Source organism: Centroberyx gerrardi, chromosome 15 (assembly GCF_048128805.1).
Source record: "Centroberyx gerrardi isolate f3 chromosome 15, fCenGer3.hap1.cur.20231027, whole genome shotgun sequence".
NCBI classification, from domain to species: Eukaryota; Metazoa; Chordata; class Actinopteri; order Beryciformes; family Berycidae; genus Centroberyx; species Centroberyx gerrardi.
The window spans coordinates 2006167-2027903 of NC_136011.1; the positions used below are offsets into that span (position 1 = coordinate 2006167).

The 21737-nt window shown below is 40.1% G+C and overlaps 2 protein-coding genes across 2 annotated transcripts in view; both read right to left on the reverse strand.

Annotated features, from left to right (window-relative positions):
* Window positions 1-12837: 12837 nt before the first annotated feature.
* snai3 (snail family zinc finger 3) lies at window positions 12838-15884 on the reverse strand. The gene is made up of 3 exons (XM_071922573.1): window positions 15806-15884; window positions 14056-14514; window positions 12838-13019 (listed from the first exon to the last, which is right to left on the reverse strand). The coding sequence occupies exons 1-3, from the start codon at window positions 15882-15884 to the stop codon at window positions 12838-12840; spliced, it is 720 nt and encodes a 239-aa protein (XP_071778674.1).
* A 4132-nt stretch (window positions 15885-20016) lies between these two features.
* cdh31 (cadherin 31) overlaps window positions 20017-21737 on the reverse strand; it is a 31781-nt gene continuing 30060 nt past the window's right edge. Inside the window, exon 18 of the mRNA XM_071922570.2 lies at window positions 20017-21226. Within this exon, the coding sequence (XP_071778671.1) occupies window positions 21014-21226 (213 nt within the window). The 3' untranslated portion in view covers window positions 20017-21013. The remainder of the gene's footprint in view (window positions 21227-21737) is intronic.

Sequence of the window (21737 nt, forward strand, 5' to 3'; positions counted from 1 at the left end):
AAATCTGTTGCATTCGCTTCATGCATTTTGTAACAATAATGAGATCATACTGTTTAAGCACTGCCCCCATCACCCACCCTATCACCTCAGTTCCTCTTCCCACCCTCCATCATCCTCCTCTTCCCCTTCTCCCTAACTACTTATTACGGTACATGCCGACCAAGCGGGACCTCGTGTCTTTGCGTCGCTTTGTTCTATCGAAAGTCGTCTTGTGGGCGTTTCACTGGGTGCGGTCTGGGGTCAAGCATCCCAGCAAATTCTCTGTTTGTGTAACATTATTTGTTTATGGAGACCTATTCTGTATTGTATCATTTTATTCATTTCATTTTGCCCAAATATGGAAAATGTAGTCTTGGCTGCAGCTATTTGGATGTGTTGGGATAGATAGACTAGCTAGGTAACAAACATTACTTGTTTAGTCTACCAGAGCTAAATTTAGCACATAAAATATTTAGGCTACTTCAGCTAACGTTACACACCAGGAAGACCAACAACCTCCTCCACTGGTTTCACACCACAACCATGCATTTGCATAATATTAAACTTTTTAAACTTTCCTTGTTGCATCTATCCCATCATGCCATGTGCACAGGTTACTTGCTTGTCATAGACAATGAATGGAGGCGAACTGTTTGCCTCCATTCCACCTGGTATGCAACTGGTGTTACTGCCCTCTTTGTCCCAGCCGTCTTGTCTCCGCATTAAAGTATGAGTATCTTAACACCTGTTTTTCTCATTGATGCTTAACAAACAACACAGAGCCTTAAACATTCCTCCTACTTCCCCTCCTCTCCCTTTGCTACCTGCTACCTTCTCCATCCTTCATCCCTAATTAGCCTTTCACCTCCCAGCACACACACACACACACACACACCCTATTCCGCATATTGGCAGATGTCTTGGTAACAAGTGTACCACATAGTGCTCATTCGCAGGGTGTCAGGGGCCTGTGGCTAGGGCATTTATATAAACACCCCCACACTCACTGTGGAAAATAGCTCCATAATCTGATCGCTGTGTGTGGGTCTGTGCGGGTTTTCCTCTCTGTGTGTGTATGTGTGTGCGTGTGCTTGTCTGTGTGTGTGTGTGTGTGTATAAAGGGTCTGAGGTCATTTCGGCAGAACCAGAATAGCCCCCCCCCATTTCTTACTGTATCTGTTGGCCTAATATTGTAGCCTAATAATAGGCTGCATGTCTCCACAGAAGCTAAATACAGCTAGCACTGGCTTGTATTACTGACACACTACGCAATGGAGAGCTGCCCTCAAGCCTAATATAACAGCTTTCCATGTATTTATAGGACTGCATGGTGTTAGAATAGCATCTATCTATATTGAAAATGAACCTGGCTGACTGGTTGGGAATATTTAGACCTTGTTCCACAGACAGTTACTATTCATAGCGTTCCATTACATCACAACACGGCCATGTTGGTAGGCAAACAACAGGTGGTCATACTCATACTACAGGTGTAGGGCAGGGAAAACGTTCGCACCATTGTGAGAGCAAGTTATGTGTCATGTATCAGCATGTTGTTGGACCCACACACAGCTGAGGCCACACCCTTGATCTGGTCTTTACTCTAGGCTTGAACTGAAACTCACTTTACGAGCAGGATTTTGCGGTCTCTGGTCATAAATGTATTATTTTTGATGCCATTCATTCTTAATATACATGTTTGTTTGCTTAATATACATGTTTGTTTCTCATCATAAGTACACTGTTTACTCTTGCATCTTTAATAATCAATCTGCTGTAAATCTTTCAACTGTTTACAGATTTAAGTAAAAATATGTGTCAGTTCCCTCACATAAATTACTTGGCGGATAGTTATTGACGGATAGATTTCTATCCGAATCTCGATCAGAAAAACGATCTGGCCAATCAGCGCCTTCGTGGGCGAAAGTTTGAGAGAGTTTTAGAGAATAATAATGCATTTGATAAATTCCAATCTGGTTTTCACCAAAAGCACAATACAGAAACTGCTCTGCTCTGAGTTATGAATGATATTTTAAAGCATGCTGACACTGGCGAATGCTCCATTTTAGTACTGCTCAATCTTAGCATGGCATTTGACCATAGCATCTTGTTGTACAGATTTAGGGAGTGGGCGGGTGTATCCAGGACTGCACTTGACTGGTTCTTGTCTTTTCTCAGTAACAGAAGATTTTCAGTATCTATTGGTGATTTTGTCTCTTCGTCTTCCCTGCTGACATGTGGGGTGCCTCAGAGTTTAATGCTTGGTCCCACATTATTTTCACTCTACATGCTACCCCTGGGTCATATCATCAGTAGATTTAACATCTCATATCATTGCTACACAGACGATACTCAACTTTATCTATCAGTGAAACCAAATTATTTTAATAGATTGGCTATTTTAAAGGACTTTCTCTTTGCCATTATGGACTGGATGTCACAAAACTTCATCTAGCTTAACAAATAAAACGTAAGTTCTTGCCCAAAAAACTCATCAAGAGATCTTCAGCAGTTTCTTGGTCCATTGGCCTCCAATGTAAAATCTGCCTCCAAGAATGTAGGTGTTATTTTTGACTGACTGTTTGAAGTTTGAACGACTTATAAAGCTTAGGTCCTCAAATCAAGGGCTGCTGCTGATTCCATGAACTGTCACTAATACAGACAGTTTGTCAAAGCCATATTTCCCTTTGGTACGACATCGTCTTTCGCAGCTCTTACTTTGGCAAGACTCCATGAGCAGTAGTCCTCTGACATTGTGTGTATTCATCACCAACATCCTGCCATTTTTTCGTACTCAATTCATCCTTAATTGGGCAGGTTAAAAACTATGATTTTGTTTTACCAAAGGGAAATATTGCTTCAACCATTTTCGACCCAGGACCCAAACAAGATTTTTACTCTCATGGCCCAGGGACCAGGCTTTCAAAAACGTACTATTATTGCCAAGTAAGGACCCACCAAACATATGACCCATTTACCACCCCGATTCCCAAACTATATTTTAAGCAGTGCTGTATTAGTGCAGTGCTTTTTCACTGATTCACTAGCCTGGTTTCCACTAGGGTTAGACCAATATAATGGTTTGTCAATAAGGCTGATATTCACCTTTTATTAAAAATTGGATATCGTCCAGTCAGTGTCATCCACCTCTGATATGATGGATATGATGCAGTTTGATTGATTACATATTTATTGTAAAAAATATCAATTCTACAGTGGTTGTCTATGTGAAGCCCTTAACCTGAATTGATTCTAATACAACATTTTGATCAGATCTCTCACAAGTATGCATATGTGATGCAAGTATAAGTATGTTATGATTAGGATGATTGCTATCCTGGGTTTCAGTAAAGAGGTTTAGTGTCCCATGATGTTCTAAATGTTTTTACCTGTGTTGTTTTTTTCCTGAATACTTCCAATCACATCCACTGAATACCTTTTATTGGAAGAGATTCATTTTGGTTTTGATCCCATGCTTGAAATAAATAGAGTTGGCCCTGGTAAACCCTATTTGGCTCAGCAGTGGAAAAGTGGCTGTCATCAGTGGAGATGGTTCTATTATAGGATGGCCTTCTCATGGTCACAACAACTGCACTCTAGTACAGCAGCTCAGACTCAGAGAGACAGACAGACAGACAGACAGAGACTACTGCACTATCTACTAAATTAGACTAATTTGTACAAGTAAATATCACTACAAATATATTTATAGCTGCCTAAAGCTATCCGAAGGAGAGGTACTATCCAGACACAGATAACTGAACAGTATTGCAAAATATTTACATTAAACGTATGGATTGGAGACTCTAAATTGTCCATAGGTATGAATATGAGTGTCTGTCTGTGTTAGTGATGTGATGGACTGTGACCTGCCCAGGGTGTCTCCCTGCCTTCCACCCAATGCATGCTGGGATAAGCTCTAACTCCCCACCACCCTGAAAAGTAATAAGTGGGTAGAGAAAATGAATGAATGAATATACAGTACATACTGTATATAGACAGTATTTGGCTGTCTGCACGGATTGACAATGTTTCTCTCATAAGAAGTTGATGTTGGGGCGATAGGCGGTCTGTTTAGTTCATAGAACTCTCTGTGCCATGGGAAGTTAATAGATGAGGAATATGAAAGTTACTACTTTAGCTCCATCCACTACTAGTTTACTATTAGCCACATCCACTATATTAGTTACATCCACTATACTAGCTACATCCTCTACTAGTTTATACTAGCCACTGTTTACTAGCTACATCCACCACTAGTTTACTACTAGCCTAGCCTGGTTCCAGACTCCTGAATCGCGTCCCGCCCACTTTTCAGATTTTGTCGAGTGATTTAGAGTCTAGTGTTGCTCTAGTCAACAGCTTGTTCTAGCTTGGAGAAACAATCGAGCCAATCAGCGCCTTTGTGGGCGGGACTAAAGTTTGAACCGTTCGTGCAATGTGTTTTCATTGCCGTTTTGGCCGAATAATATTTGTTGAAATCACCCACTTATCCTGAAGGGGGCATCAGTTACGAGTGTGTGGCTTCTCCCTTCTTTTGATCTTCATGACCTGCTAGCCAGCAGCTCAACTACATAGAATTGATGTTATGTGAACTTGAAAGTATGATTGGTGGATTTGCTCTATGATTTGCACACAAAGGTGCATCCATTGGCCAGTTTTGCTGATGGCATGTCAGTGCCGCCATCTTTAGCATTACGGATTTTCCCATTCAAAACTGATAGAGTGCACTGTCTCTATACAGTATTGTCTCTGCTGTAATATGATGTAGAACATTTTTAAAGTTGTGATCATTCCCAAAAGAGCAGATTGAAGTGAGTCCATTTTGTATCAAAAGTATCAGTAATAATGGTTTTGATTTACAGTCACAAAGTCAATATAATTTTAACCCTATGTGGCATCAGATTAAATTTCTGTCCTTGTATAAATCCATCCAGTATAACAGAACAGCAACAAGTAGTTGTTGTGTCAATATTGTTTAGGACATAATGTTTGCATTTTTTTTGTCAAGTTTCAAGTTTTGAAGCTGCTGATAGCTGATATTTTGTTTTGATATTCAATGCCTTGATTATTTTCATGCCAAAAATTCCAAAATACCACATATTCAATGTTTCTCCCAGAATTTTACTCTTGTTAGGGTGAAACAGCATTTAGATCACGGGACAGTAAAACTCTTGTTAAGGTCTTCCCACAGGCAACCAGTGTAGTATTGATCAATTTTACAATAAATATGTAATCCATCAAACTGCATCATACCATCATATCAGAGGTGGACCTGAGTAGGGATGACAAGGTAGAGAGGTGAAGGATTTAGGTGTGTAATCACAGTATTAGTAACTAGTGGTGTGTGTGAGACACACACACACAGGGGCATACAGATGGCCACATTTTTACTGGGTTAATTTAGAGTGGGTGAATTTATAATTATTTATCATATGTTAAAGCAGCAATCCTTGAGGTCCTGTATATTTAGGGTTAGGGTTAGATGAGACAGCGCTCATTGCTGTGGTGTTTCTGCACTGCACTTCCCAGAGATCACCTGTCAATGGCTATCACTGCTCATGCTAACTACCCAGTTCTTCTTCTTCTATTGATTCCAAACAAACTGGAAACTTAAAATGCATGACATTTCCCTCGCTCTCAGTTCACTTCAATTCAGATACTTTATTGTCATGACTGTTTATCAGAAACAATATTACCAAATAAGAAACAATCAGAAACAATATTACCAAAGCAGTAACCCAGCAATTTTTCCTAAATTGAGAACATGTAGATATACAAACCATTCAAAAGCCAATAAGGTTGTAGTACCCACTGTGTGTGTGTGTGTGTGTGTGTGTGTGTGTGTTGGTCACTCACTGTCCCTTAAGTTGTGCTATTTGTCAACATATTGGGCAGCAAATTATGCACTCTCTCTCTCTCTCTCCCTTGACCATCCCCCCCCCCCCGCCCCATCCCACACACACCCAATTCTCCATGCCAATCAATCCATCAGACAGCCATATGGCTCCAACCTGCTCCATGCCATGAGTGCCGACAGTGCCTCGCCACACATGACTGCCATTCCTCCCTGGAGCCCGAAGTGTGTGTGTGTGTGTATGTACGTTGTGTGTGTGTGTGTGTGTGTGTGTGTGTGTGAGAGAGAGAGAGAGAGAGAGACACATACACACACAGCGAGAATGAGCAAGACAAACCAGCACACACATAACAGTTACTACAATATCATGCATGCCCTTAGTGGCTTTTGAATGATTTGTACAACTGCATGTTTTCAATTTAGGAACTGTTATTACTAACTGTTATCTATATTATTATAGATATTGGTGATTGATGTCTGAGGAGCTGCTCTCTCAGCTGTTGTGCTTGTGCTGAGCAACTGGAAAGAATACACACACACACACGCACACAGCTCCAGTCTTGGCTTGGCGCCAGGGCGGCATGCAGTCGGTGTGTCTCCACCTGTCAGATCCACCAGGAATGTTTCCATGCATTATTAGTTACCACCATCACCAGGAAATATCACCCTTTCTACTTAAAGCAGGGCTTCTAAAACTACGGCTCAAGACCCCAAAATAGGTCAGGGCTGGTCTGTCTGGTCTCTCCACACATGACAGAAGTATTAAGACTTTTTAGAGAGCAAGTTTCTCTTTTTGGGTGGCCCTGTACCGAGAAAGGTTTAAAGGAATACACTGAAACTTGGCCAATAAGATTTTATCAACTTACCGTGGTACAATGAGAAGAATGATGCCAGTTTCACTAGACCAAGTTTTTGGTGGATTGTCCCATTAGTCAACTTATCTGTTAAGTACGGTGAGCAGACGTCACGGTTTGTCCGGGACTGTCCCGGTTTCAAGATGGTTGTCCCGAGTCCCGACAAATATCTGTAAAACACTAAAATGTCCCGGTTTTCAACATTCACTACCAAATTGTCCCGGTTTTCACCACAATTAAAATAATAATAATAGTATTATACTTGTTTTCAGCGCTTACATAGATGTTTATCATGTTCTGTCCCGCTTATTATTACCTAACCCAATCAAAAAACATAAACAATGCACCACGCGTCTAAATTCAACACTGATTTGTCTGTGTGTCAATCAATCAATGTGTCGTTGTCAAGGCTGTTGCTAGCCTATGACGCTTGTGGCTGTGTCTGACAGAATCTGTCAGTACGCTAACACTAGTGTTATTATACAGTTTTCAAATAAACTATGTTTTGGTGGATTTTTGGAGACAAAAAATCATTTTTTGTTTGCTGAGGCGCTGTCCATGGTGTTGAAAGGTGCAGTCACTAGGTGTGCTAAGCGCTGAAATAATTGTCCCCCATCCTGATGAAAACGCCTAGGGTGCGTAAGCGCATACATGTGCGCGTGCATGAACGTGCGGTACACTTAAGGGTCCTGGTTTGGGGGTTTGAAAATGTGGTCACCCTACTGTTAAGTGATGTGAACATAATCACCAAAATCATCCATGTGTTCCCAGTAGATTGGCTCCATGCTAACACTTTAGCAAACACTATGTTGAGTGATAGTAGGCTCCATGCTAACACTTTAGCATACATTATGCTGAATTTCTACCGTGAGTGAAATTTTAATTTTTAGCCAAAGTTGCCGGACCATAACGTTAACCCAAACCTTAACCAAGTTGTTTTAGTTGCCTAAACTTAAGCTGCCTGAATTCCTCGTCTGTGTATTCTGGTTCAAATAAATAAGGCTGGGCAAAGAAGAGTTGTTCCTGTACTATATTGAAGTCGTCAGACAATTTCTTCTTTGAAGTTTGTTTGGAGTGTAAACACGGAAGTGGAGAAGATTCACATGAACACGTGAGGTCTGGGTGTTTTATAAACCAACGGCTGTAGTGAAGATTTGCACAAAATAATGGTGTAAATACAGGTCTCTTCCACTCACAGTGTGATCGTTTGGCTTCAGAAGACTTGGATTATGCTGCATGAGCTGTATGGAGTCATTTATGGTCGTTTTTTGCCCTTTTTGGAACTCTAAAGAACCGGTCCCCATTGACTTCAGTTGTTTTGGAGAATGGCTGCTACGGAGTTGTGCTGGCAACCTCCCTGTGTGTTATATGGACTAACAAACTTCACCTGTGTTTCAACTGGCAGAATTTTCATTTTTGGGTGAATGAACTATTGCTTTAACAGCTATGTTGACCAACGAGACAAACTTGGAGTATTCATGATTTAGCTTGCTATGGTGCATACTAATGCTTTAGCACACACTTTGCATAAGCTCAAAGGCACATTAAATGAGGTGAAACACAGAGGTGAAACTGCTATCGATTTTTCTCTTCTCGCAACTTAAAAAAGAGCTTATTTGCCAAAAGCAGGTGTTCTCCAAGAACTCGTGATTTAGATTTCTCTTAATCTCACTATTCATCACACCCCTCCCTTTATCTTAAGTCTTGCTTTCTCTCTCCTTCCTGCATGCCTAGTTCAGTTGCCCTCTAACAAGATATCTAAATCAGCCATAGCCAAGACAAGTTAGAAGGCCAATGTGTGTGTGTGTGTGAGCGATGACTGTCCAGCAGCGCTTCCAGGAAGACACAGGAGATCTGGAACCCTGACAGGAAAGCACTAGGAGGTTTTCCTGTTTGTCTGTGTGTGTGTGTGTGTGTGTGTGTGTGTGTGTGTGTGTGTGTGTGTGTGTGTGTTCAACATAGTTTCCACACAAACACCATCAGGGAACTCTTTTTCGGGGATTTCCCTCCCAAGACAGCATCTAACTAACATATCCAACATCTAATTAAGGGGCAGGTTTAGTGTAAGCATCAACACCTCAAAACTCTCTGGTATATTCCATAAATAAGTTTCTATTTAAGCCAAATCAAATTTACACTCTAGCACTTTTTTGACATCTGGACATAAAAATGTGATTTTGGCTACATGGGATTTGACATTTTCATGCCAACACTTGGCATGAAAATGTGCATTATGCATCTCCTGTGGCTGGATTTATTTAAATTCAGTGTTCATTTAAATGACTTGTTCTTGCTCTTCCGCTATATAAGTCCCTTTAGAAAGTACTCAGCCTGCTTTTTCCACATTTTGTGGTGTTACAGCCTAAAATCAAAGTGGATTAAATAATGTCGAAGTGGATTTTCTTTAGGTTCAAACAGGACAATGACCCCAAGCATACAGCCACATTAACACTGGAAAGTACTGACTCAGTGGGTTGCATACTTATTTAAATGGGATACTGTATTTAATTTTCACTAAATTTGCAAACATTTCTAAAAACATATTTTCACTTTGTCATGACAGGGTATTGATGACAAAAACATCTCAATCAAACTGAATTCAGGCTGCAACACCACAAAATAAAAATTCAAGGGGGTTGAATACTAATGAAGGCACTGTACATTGCACATTGTAATATTCATCTATCATCTAACCATCTATATCTATGTAATATTCCAGTCACAATGCAAGTAGTACACTGGTGGTGTTTTCCCAGTCTCTAACCTGTAGTTGTCTTGTCTCTAGCCTATTAATGCTCATTTTCATAATGGTTCCACTATTTTATACTGCATGCACACAGATATTTTTATATTCTATTACGTATGTTTACACATACATCACACAGACACAGGCAATCAAGAAACATGAGGTAACATATTTTCTACTTATTGCCCCGCTACAACTCTGCATCATTCATGAGGGGCGACATGTTTCTTGTTTGTTTTTTTACTGTTTTTATTGCTTATTTGCTTATTATTATTTAGTCTATTTGTGTCCTTGTATTCTATTTGTCTTTTTCATTTCATTTAATATAAAATTTCATTTCATTTCATTTTGACTGTTGAATTGTTGAATTATTTTTGAATGTTGAGTATGTTGTATTAAACATAAGAAATATAATTTACATAAACAACCTTTGTTGATGGTAATTGCTTGTGGGCTATTTTAAGACTAAATTGACTTTTCACTATGTTTCATTGCAATTAACTTTATTGTAGGTTATAGTTTATAACGTTATGTATTCAAAAACAGCTGCTAGAGCTCATGCAGTAAATTGTTCAGGAGAAATTATTTATTTGTCAGTGGAGATTTTCTGGGGAATTAATGCGACCAGCTTTTTCAGTGCTCAGAGTACTTTTACTAACTGAATTTATTTAACCATTTTCAGACACACGGTGATGAAAGTATAAAATATATACAAAAATAGTAATTTATTTTTATCCAACCAACACAGATTCATCCTCCAAAAACTTCATACAAAAATGTACATAATACACAGTGGTTAAACAAGGCACAATATCAATACACAAAAACAAATTTCAAAAATCAGTTTTTCTCCTCAATAGTTATACATTTCTAGTCATTTTGAACAGGACTGTTCGCAGACATTTTGGGGAGCAAAGACTAAAACAAAAAAAGGCATTACAAAGCCTAAAATGAATGTTGGAGAGGACAGAGAGACATTGTGTAAGTAATACAACTCTTTTTCCTGCCCTGTTATAAGTGAAGATAATTGTAAATAAAATGCAATATCATGCAAAAAATATATATAAAACTGAATGGTAAAAGATGCGGGGATTCGAGCCCCCTTTACACACTCTGAACACAACTGAATACTGAAAACTTTGAATACTTAAGAAAACATGAGAGGCGGTTGACTGGACACCTCAAGTGGTTCAAATATTTGTAAGAGTAATAAAAATACATTCTCAGCTTGTGCCTGCGTGCAGAAAAAAATCTTCTCCCTCAAATCGGGTGAGCTACTTCATGTACAGTCAAAAGTGTAAATATTGGGTCAGTGGGTCTCATTTGTAAACATGGCTTAAAGCAATATTCCACTTAGTTTTAACATGGGGGTTATTTGGCACTTGACCACCATGAAAACCAGAATATAAACTAATCACCAAGGTCAGATGCAGCTGGACGAGTTTGTAGCGTTCAGATTTTTACTTCCCATTCATTTGAATGAGGCCACGAAAACTGACATTTAATACGTTGATGATCATATTCAACAACAGATCCTGCTACTGTGATTTTCAACTGACTGTGGGTCCAACGTTTTAGAACATCATTTCACCAAATAGCATTTTTATTGATAGAAGAGAACATAGCGGAGGGATACCATTTAGGAGAGATTGTTCCTGTTTGGGAGACCGGATCTACTTTTATTTTTAAAAACTAATTTTAGTGTAAACCAAGAATAGAAATGCAAAATGATGAAGGACCCAGGACTGCTTTGTTGTCTTAAAAACAGGATCTGTTGTTGAATCTGTTCACAAACGTGTTAAATGTAAGATTTCAGACTATTTCTATATTAACAAGTGCAGTTCAGCTCACAGGGAGCCTTTGTCAGTGTCAACACAACATGTTGCTTATATGGTCAAATATGGGGTGTGTACTCATAATCCTTGACCTACCTAACATTAATAAGAGCCAGGTAGCACTCCATAATTTCATTTTTCCTTTCCTGAATGCTCTCGAGTCTCTTGAGCTTCTCAGTGAGAATGAACCCAGACACAATTCAATTTGCGTTCTTGTGTGTTCTTCTGTCTTCAATGACGCCTTTGATATAATATCTTAATTAAAGATATTATTAAAGATCCCGGAACTTTACTTGCCAACTGAGGATGCATCACATAGTGACTTGGACAATGACAATGGGAAGCCCTAAAATTCATTGTGAGAATGACGCATCATGTCCAAACAACGTAACAGTCTATAGTAGAGACCTTGTTGAATCAGATGGGAAAATGCATGCATCAAGCCCACAGTCCATCTCAAGCGGTGAGGACACGTCTCTGCTCTCACATTCTTGAGAAATTTGTTCTCTCCAAGACAACTTGGAAGAATGTTTGCCACAAGGACACAAGTATCAACTTGGAGTTCTTGGATTTGATACGCACCTACAGTGATGCCACAGGAACAGAACTTACATACTTATATAACTGAATGGGCATCTGCTCAGTCTTTCTTTCCAATGTCTTTTCTCTGCTGTGATGGACACCAGCATTGCCACATTCACATAAACACACATTCACAAACACTGTCCTGTCCCTCCTGCTTTGGTCATTGGAGTGAGTGCACATGCTAAAATGCCTACACTGATACAAACGTCACACTTGTGCTTCTCTCTCGTTACACAGGAATGTAAAGTTCTCTGCTTGCTCTATTCTTCTCCAGTTCCGCTGGGTAGTATATGAATATTAATATTATATAATATTAATATAATATTAAGTATCTAATAGGGAATAGGGCCACTCTTTGCCTTCAGAACAGCTTCAGTCCTCCTTGTCCTGCTGTGATGGGATATTGGACTTTTCTTCAAGAAGTAAAGTTCTTTGAGGGATGAAGGAGGTGGAAATCTTCTTCCCATAAAGGTTCAGTGATGTTTACATCTGTTGATTGGGGAGAGAAGTTTGACTTGGGAACAGTATTGGCACCCTAAGGTGCGCCTGGTCCTATAAAATGACCTCATATTCCTTGGCTATTATACATCCGTGCAGGTCAATCATCAGACCTAATGACTCCCAGTAGATGGCGCGATACCAGTACAGATCCCTCACCATGTTTACCAGTTGGGTTGAAGGCTTCCTTTGTCTTTCTCCAAATGTAAACCCCGTCTGGATGGAAGAAAAGGATGACAGACGACTCATCACACCTGATTACTTTTTTCCACTGATCAGGGCTCCAGGTTTTGTGTTCCTTACACCAGGATATAAGCCTTAGCGACTTGCCTCCTGGCCAAGGAGGATAATTAATCCAGCAGAGTCTTTGGAGAGCGTCTGACACTGGGCAGCAGCCAGACTATTGGTGTTTGGCCAATGGTGAGATCCTAGAGAAATATATTTTGGTGCAGGTTGACACTGTGATATTAAGGTTTATAGATGTCAAGATAGTGGGCAGCAGCCAGCTTCTTGATGCTTGGCTAACAAGGAGATTCTGGAGAAGGTTTTGGAGCAGCTTGCACACTGGTACTTTTTAACATCAGAGTGGGTTTGGAGGTGAGCTCTCAGGTTGGAGCGGTCGGCAAAGGCTCGGCTGCAGTGGAGACACGAGAACGGCTTTTCTCCTATAGGAGGAACATAAACATTAATATTAGCAGCAATATCAACAAGACTCAGAATCACGGTCCATCAGTCAGCTCAATAGCTCAAGCTGACAGGAGAATAGCTTGTCACACACAGGAGACAACAATGATGATATCACCAACAGCAAAATGGTGATACATTACAAAACATTAACTGCACATTCAGAACAGTAAGATAAATATTATCAGCAACAGACAGGAGCATGATATATCAATCCACATATTGTTCCAATGGTTTTCAATCTGCATGTGTGTGCTCTCTAGCACTGTCTCTATATGTGTGCACCTGTATGTACTAGGGTTCAACCAATACGGCTTTATAAAGGCCAATAGTGATGCCATGTTTTGTAGTGAAGCTGCCAATAGGCAATATTTTGTGCCGATATTCAGTATGTTCAAATTTGACCATTTTCATGGCAAAAACATTCCAAGTATTCAGTGTTTCCGACAGAATAACAATAAGAATAATGCGCCAGATCTGATTTTTAATAAATGGATAATATCAGCAAACTGATATTGGTCTAACCCTATATGTACAGTATGTTCACCACTGTGTGCATACATGTATTTTTTTCCTTTGTGTGTGTGTGTGTGTGCGTGCACGCGCAGGGTATCTGCAGGTTTGAGAATGCCAAATTTAAGACCTTTTTAATACTACCTGGAATTGTATTTTAGACCAATTTAAAAAACAAAATAAAGAAACAAAGAGCCTATTTCTGAATGAACATCACTAATGAAAGTTGTGAGAAAAAGGACACCAGGATTAATGGTGTGATTAATGGTTAAGATTAATGAACATGAAGTCTAACTGTTTAGTAAAGCAGATAGGATGCAGATAGTACTACTTTGTTCTGTATTATTCAAAGAGTCACTACATGTCACTATGGTGAAAAAATAAGATCTCTAATAACTGGATTTAAGACATCTTAATCATTTTCAAGGCCTTAAATTTAGACAGATTCAAACTCTTTCTGACTATTTAATGAGCCTAAAACGTGTGGATGTGTGTGTCACTGACCTGTGTGTGTTCGTATGTGTCCCTGCAGCAGCCAGGGCCTGGAGAAGGCCTTGCCGCAGAGTTTACACACACAAGGCAGAGTGTGTGTCCTGATGTGCATCTTCAGCGCTCCCAGGCTGACGTACTCCTTCTCGCAGTACTTACAACTGAAGTACTTCTTACTCTGCCAGTCACAGTGGAGCTGCTTGTGTTTGGCCAAGTTGAAGTACGCTTTATGACAGTCAAAACACTCAAACCTCTCCTGGCTGCTGCCGCTGCTGCTGCCAGGGGGGATGGCGGGAAGGAGCGCCAGGAGAGGGACGGATGGAAGGAGGGACGGAGGGAGGAGGGTCTCTCTCCGTCTGTGGTCCGGCGACGGAAGGAAGCTGCCGAGCTGGACTTCCCGGTTCAGTTTTGTACAGGATTCGGTCATTCTGTAGGCTTCCGTAGGGCTTCTGCTGTAAGGCTCTGTAGGGGGGGCTGACGAGGAGCGGGGGGAGGTGTTTGGAGAAGGTGGGAGGTGCAGTCGTTCTGTTCTGAGAGAAAGAGGAGAGGAAGAGGAAGAGGAGGAGGGAGAGGAAGAGAGAGGCTGGGGTATCTGCAGCAGCCATGGGCTCTGGGATGGAGGGTGATGCGGAGGAGAGGGGAAGTCACTGGGCAGCAGAGAGTCTTCATGGGTGCTGCTGGGGACCTCTGTGGAATACACACACACACACACACACACACACACACACATTTGTCTTATTATAGTTGTGAGGTGCTTCCATTGACTACATCAATACCACAACCCTTTCCCTAAATTCCAACCCTAAACCCAAGTCCACATCCTAAACTATCCTTAACCTTAACCCTAAACTAAACCTAATTCTAATCTTAATCCTTAACACTAATCCTAAACTATCTTCTTTAACAAGTAAGGAGTGACCAAAATGTCCTTCAAGTTTAAAACTTAAACTTGGTCTCACAAGGATAGAAATACAAAAACACATACAAAGATTAAAATGTGATCGAATTTTTCAAAAAAGTGAAGGTAGACCATTGACACTGCAGTCTACTATTGATTCAAAACTAAACCTAACATTATACAGACCAAGTTGTTACAACTTACATTAACTTACCCTTTATTTAAAAATGTATTTTATTTCACATCCCATTGCCTAGCCTTCTCTCTAGCCCCTATTCTGATGGTAATGACAGGTCGTCAATACAGTGGCATGGGGGGCTCTAGCTCGCTTTAAGGGCTGAACTGGAACAAAAACACAAGTTGAAGGAGGGATTTGTCAGTAAAAGGAGCCTGGAAGGCCGCTACATTAGGCTCTTGAGGCTGCTTAATGGGGCCCTTCAGGTCTCTCAAGGACCCGGGGACAATGCTGACACTCTTTTGTGGGACGGATTTTGCACCTGCTAAACCCAAAACTACATTTTGTTGTGGCCAGAGCAAGCTATCATTTCCCATTATACTGCAGTATTTTCTTTACATAATTTCATGAAACGCTACAGACCAGGATAGTGAAATTAAATTGGGACAGTTTGAACCGGCACACGCCATAGCCTAGAAAATAAAATCTGCACTTGTAACAGTTTGCTGAAATTGTAAGTTAAACAATAACCTACAAGCAAGAATATACTTGAGCCATAGAACAGTCCAGTCAAGGAACAAATAGAACAACCCTATTAAGTAGGCCTAATAATAAGGGTCATCATTTATTTTTCATTAAAAAAAAGTAATCACTAAGCGAGTCATATATGTCTAAAATGCACCGTGACTTACCGTCTGCCTTTGAGTCCAGTCTTCCATAGTTCGGTTTCTTGCTGCTTTGATGTTTTTTCACTAAGAAAGACCGCGGCATGTTTTCGGCCTCTTCAGGGTAGTTCTACGGAGTAACGCCAACGGTTAACGGAGAATGCTGCTGTCGCCGGGCGGCGCGAGACAACTTGCTGGGTCCACACTGCCGCGGGCTCGCTGTCGTGTCTGCGGCCTCGCGCATTCTCCCACTGACTGGACAGGGTCAGGTGCAAGGCAAGGGTCGCGCGGGACATTTGCATACACACCAAGTGTTGAACCAATTAGAATGAAAGGACAAGTGCAGGGGGCGGGACCTGCGTGTCAATCAGCATACCCCAACAAAACAGGTGTATGAATGGTGATGGCAGCTTTCAGCACACTGTATAGAACCACAGAAATGCACTTTAAAACGGGTTTAGACTGCTTTGACTGGGGGTGCGGTCACACATGTTGAGTGAGAAACTTTATACATTGACTTATTTATTTATTTTAAACTATGAAAAGGTAACGTATGTTTCTATAACATAAGAACCTAAGGCTTTGGCATAGGCCTACACTTAGTATGCTATAGCCTAAATGCAACTCTGTGTTCCCTCTCTTTATCAGCAAGATTGAAGCAAAACTACATTTATTTATGAGGAAAGTCTGCAGGTGTGAGAGAGAGTCAGGAGAATTATTGGTCAATGTAAAATAGACCTACAGTAAGACATTGTTAAACTGAATCCCTGATCAGAAGGACATGAACTGAAATTATGAAACATGGCGGTCTAACTTGTTGTTTAAATGCCTTTAAATTCATGCATTAAATGGAGTTTCAAGCAACTAGGAGAACTCTGTACTTTTTAAAGGGGAACTGGTGTTTTATACTTGTGACCAAATAATAAAAGTACAGTACATATATGCCAAGGAGAAATAATTGTCACCTTACATTGTGAAAACTCACAAACCTTCACCTGTTTCTTCAGAAAAACATGGGGACCCATTCAGATTTTCCACAACACAACTAAATCTCAAAAACTTAAACGTAATGTGATGTCAAACAGAGTCACAGGGTTGTTTCAATAGACAGTTAACAGTGGGAAAGAGCTATGGCACAGCACTGCTTTAGATACTGTCTTCACATAATGTTTATTACATGTAAATTCTAAACTGGAATATAGCTGCAAGCGGCAATTAAGGGGTCCAAGCACACTCTGCAGAAGAAAAACAAATTCACAGAATACATGTGGACACCAAGAGCAGGAGAACACCATGTATGGGTCACAAAGCAAGGTTTGAAAAAAACTCAAACTGATAATATAGCTGCCACATTTTTTCAAATATTCCAAAATTAACCCTTTAATTAACGCCTTTTATGTTTAGAGTCAAATTGACCCCAGAAATTTAAACCTACAAAAAATGATTGTAATTCAAAGTGTTACCCAAGTTTACACGTCAGAACATCAGCAAGTAACACATAGCAGTTAGTCAATAATGAAGAAAACACCAATAAAAAGTCACCACAATTAGTCACCACATTAGTCTTTCAAAGAGCTGGCTAAAACTCAAAGAGAAATGGTGTGTGCGCACGTTTTATGTTATGGCCCTAAAGCATGGGAACATTTTTGAAAGATCAAAAAATTGCATGGGGAAGTTCCCTCAGTATCAGTCAAAACAAAGAGAAAGAAAATATGTGTAAAACTTATATATATTTTCTCTGGTTTTATAAGGCTTTTGTGTTTGGGGTCAAAATGACCCTCAAATGACAAGCTGGAAAAATAATGTTAATCATGTTTTTAGAGACGTTAAATGTTGATTGGGGTCAAATTGACCCCAAAGAACAGGGTTAAAAGTTTCAGTAGCAACAGAATATTCATATTATCTAACTTACATTTTTTTGTCTTTTAACTACTGACTGAAGGTATGACAATTTCAAAAATCGTTTTTTTTCTGTACCGTGTGTAACTGTGGGATCACAGTCAGTTTTTGTTATAAACAGAGGGGGGCGACTTCAGAATCAGTGGTAGGTACCAGTGGACGAAAGATTTATCTCACTTCAGCCGAAACATCCGAAGATTGCAGCTCTCCAGGCCAAAGTGTTAAGATTTCATATATAAATTTTTGCATTTTTGATTTTGGAAGACAGTTATAGTGCCACCTTTTGACCAATCATGGTCATATTCAAATATTTGGTGTTGACTGGTGTCTGTTGGATGTGTGATAAGTTTCAGAGCGCTAGCTTTAACAAGCTCATGGGACTTTGCGAAAAACGACTGTGGCGCCCCCTTTTGACTGTTTTTAATGATTGTTTTTAATATATTAACAAACTGCCATGGAGTTTTGGTCAATTACAGACACGATTTTTGCAAATGCAAATTCATTTGTTAATAGCGGCCAAACAGTTCATGCAATTGGGCTGGTTTATAGTATGTTTGTGTTTCTCAGTCCCCAAATAGGACAAATAGGCCCAAAATTGAAAGAGCCTATTGGAAAAAACAGTTGCATAAAATACAAAATAGCAGAAAATCCAAATAGCTGACATGGGTAGTCCCAATGGCAAAGTTGTAGATCTGCAACGCCCCGATGTGTGGACAAAGTTTGGTTTCAACTGGACTTGCAGCGGGAGAGTTATGGAACAAAACGTAAATATGTGCGCTGTAGTGCCACCATGTGGCCAATGTGTGTGGGCTGCCTTGCCTGAGTAGTGAGAGACCATAGCAGCCCACCTGCCAAATATGGTTCCTGTAGGACTTACGGTTTCTGAGCTGAAGACACTTTTAATGGAGAAAAAGAAAGAGAAAGAAAAAGAATTCCAGCATTGTATTTATTGGTGCTGTATTATATACTGTAAGATGTACAGCAGTCATATATACAGATAAAAAATTATTTCATTTATTTGCATATTTTGCAGTGTTTCAACCTCTAATTTCAGTTATGCTTCATTGAATACCCCCAGTTTAATGCTTCTTTATATTGAATAGAAATACACACAGGTAGGCTATAGCTAACAATCAAGGTGTTTCAGTTTTCTAGTTTTTACACAGGGTTCCCACACTTGTACATCAAAGTCAAGGAATTTTAGATGAAGGTCCTTTTTGGTGAAATTCAAGGACCCAAAAAATTATTTGTGGTAGGTACCAGAAAAAAATTTAGAATATTTGACTTTTGATATGCACTGCATATAACTGCACACAAATATTACATATGTGTGTGTGTGTTTCTTCACCCCTTGTTGCCAATAATAATCTTCATTTTCATATTACTTTTTGATTTATAAATTGCTTTAACAATGAAACAAGAGCAAATATACTCTAATAATTGAATCTATAAACAAGTAAAAATAAGAAGATGAAAAGATTAGATGGTAAAAATATAACAGGTAACCAGTGATGTGATTTGGTCTGTTTTTTTAAATCCTTGCTGCTACATTTTGAACAAACTGGAGATGTGAAAGAGACTTTTGACTGATGCTAGAAAAGTGGAACAGGAGTCTAAACACGAGGAGAAAAAAGCATGACTGACTTTCTCCAGATAACTAAATGGTAAAAATGGCAAAAATTGGAGCGGAAACAAGACTGCCGCGCTCTCTTTACCAGTTCATCAAAGCTTCAGTCAGCAGAAGACCCCCATTTGATGAGATTTTGTCTCTCGGAGCCAAATCTGAGAATATTTTTATTGTTAGATATGATTTTGTCCTGAATTCCATGACTATCTGTATTGTAGAGAGATAACAGAGAAACTATGATCAATACAGTCATTCTTCTACATTCTCTAATTGTGTTAACTTCTTGTAAATTAAATAGTGAAGTTTAACACGTCATCATTTTGCTGGGGACCCCCTGGAACCCCCTCAAGGACCCCTGGTGGTCCCCGGACCCCACGTTGAGAACCACTGCTCTACAGTGTCAAATGTTGCACTACGATCTACAAGGATTGAAGACAAAAAAAAAAAAACTTTCACTAAATCTGCTGCTCAAAAATGTCATTTTGCTTCAAAAATTTGGCTTTTGATTAGCTGGGTTGAAACAACTTTCTCTAAAACCTCAGATAAAAACTTTACCATTCATTTGGCTCCCTCCAGTGTATTAACAATGAACTGCAATTAGAAAAGTTCCCAACTCCTGATGCATGACGTGCTTTTTGTAAAACAGATGAACATCTTAAAATTGACTGGTTGTTTGATTAGTAAAATAAAAAAGGTAAGTGCAAGTGCATCATTGTATTAAAAGATAACTTTATAAAAATCCCAAAATCAACACAGGGTACGTAATGCACCTTCAGAAGCAACAGCACAAAGTTCCCAGAGTGACATTACAACGTAATAATAAAGACCCCAACTTAACAGATACTTATCAAACATTTTAAAAAGTATTTATTGATATAATTAAACTCAGTGACCAAAGCTTCTGAGGCTGATATGGCATTGGTTCACATTTCTGTAAATTCATGCCTCGAGCAGTAATCTTAATACAAAAACAATGACAAATTAAACAGAAGCAATGATATGATACAAACTCCACAATAACAGAACGAGGGAAAAGTCAAGTACAGAATGGCATTGTCTGGTCTAGCGTGGTCGCTGCAGGGACAGCATTCCACTTAGTGCACAACCTTGGGTGGAGAGGGAGCGTGTTTGTGTATGAGTAATGAGTGTGCGTGTGTTTGACCAGCAGAGCGAAACTTACACTAATGATACAAGTAACACTGCAAGTGCGCGTGTGTGTGTATGGCCATCCATCTCCTTCCAGTGTTCCCCAATAAGCTACTCTGAAGGCTAAAACATCTGAACCCTCTGCACGAAATCCATAAATGAACTTTCGAAGATGATGATGTTCCTCCAGAACTCAGCAAGGCACAGAGAAATGAAAAAAAAAAAAAAAACACAAAATAAGCATCTTTAGTCTTTAGCGTAGTGATCAGACAGGGATCCAAAAAAGAGCGACAGGCAGACAGAAGGTTAATCAGGTTGGATTAAAACAACCTTAGGCCTCTGAAACAATGGCTGTTAACTTGCTAACAGGACTGGGAAGGAAGGTAAACAACCACAGCCCGCAAAAAAAATAAAAAATCCGCCAGCGCTTTGCTGTTGTTTTGACTGCGGCTAGTTTTTCCCGGGATGCGTTCATTTATCAATCCGTGCTTACATGGATCTATCAGTCCATCGATCTAATGCTCATCCAGCCGCGCATGCATCCATCTGTCCGTCTGTTCGTTTTACAGCATGTCGTCCTCGCCTCCTCCGTACATGTCAGCCAGCTTCTTGAAGCGGGGCCCCCATTCGCCGAGGCAGTCGTAGTCCTGGTCTCCGCTGCTGGACGAGTTCAGGGAGGAGAGGCTGCCGGCATCGGAGCCGCCGCCTTCGTAGTCGAACACCAGGAGGGAGTCGTAGGGGGGCGCCGTGGGGTCGTTGTCAGCCGCCTTCAGGTTCTGGGGAGGAAGCGGGGGGACAGACACACGATCATTTATGGAATTTGGGTTTTATTGGATACTGCGCGGTCAAGAGAGTCGGGAAAGATGGGAGATGGTATTGAAATCAAGATGGGTTTGATTTCAATAAATCAAATTACTATGAAGCTTTAACACATGCACAGTTCACCTTATGCTGGCCACAGACCATAAGACTAGTATTTCACACAAGATGATGGGTGGTTACAGAATCTGTCTCGCTGTCAGAAAGCAATAATCGAGGCGAGTGTGGGTCCCATATCAAATGACCCAATATAGACTCTATATGCAAAATTCTGTCATTATACGACAACGGGAAACAGACAAACTAGATAGCTGGAAATTATTAAGCTGAATTTATTTTAGTAATCAGATTGGCATATGCTTTAACATTCAACTTGCTTATGCATACTTAATTGGAATGTATGCATCTTTGTGTTTGTGCACCTACACCAACAAGGTAAAGAGCGAGTCTGGCCATGTTGTACACTAT

Coding starts and splice junctions, on each gene's coding strand:
- snai3 (XM_071922573.1), bottom strand. CDS start 15,884: ATGCCGCGGTCTTTCTTAGTGAAAAAACATCAAAGCAGCAAGAAACCG. Junction 14,515..15,805: donor ACTGGACTCAAAGGCAGACG/GTAAGTCACGGT, acceptor GCTCCTCGTCAG/CCCCCCCTACAGAGCCTTAC. Junction 13,020..14,055: donor ACACATACGAACACACACAG/GTCAGTGACACA, acceptor TTCCTCCTATAG/GAGAAAAGCCGTTCTCGTGT.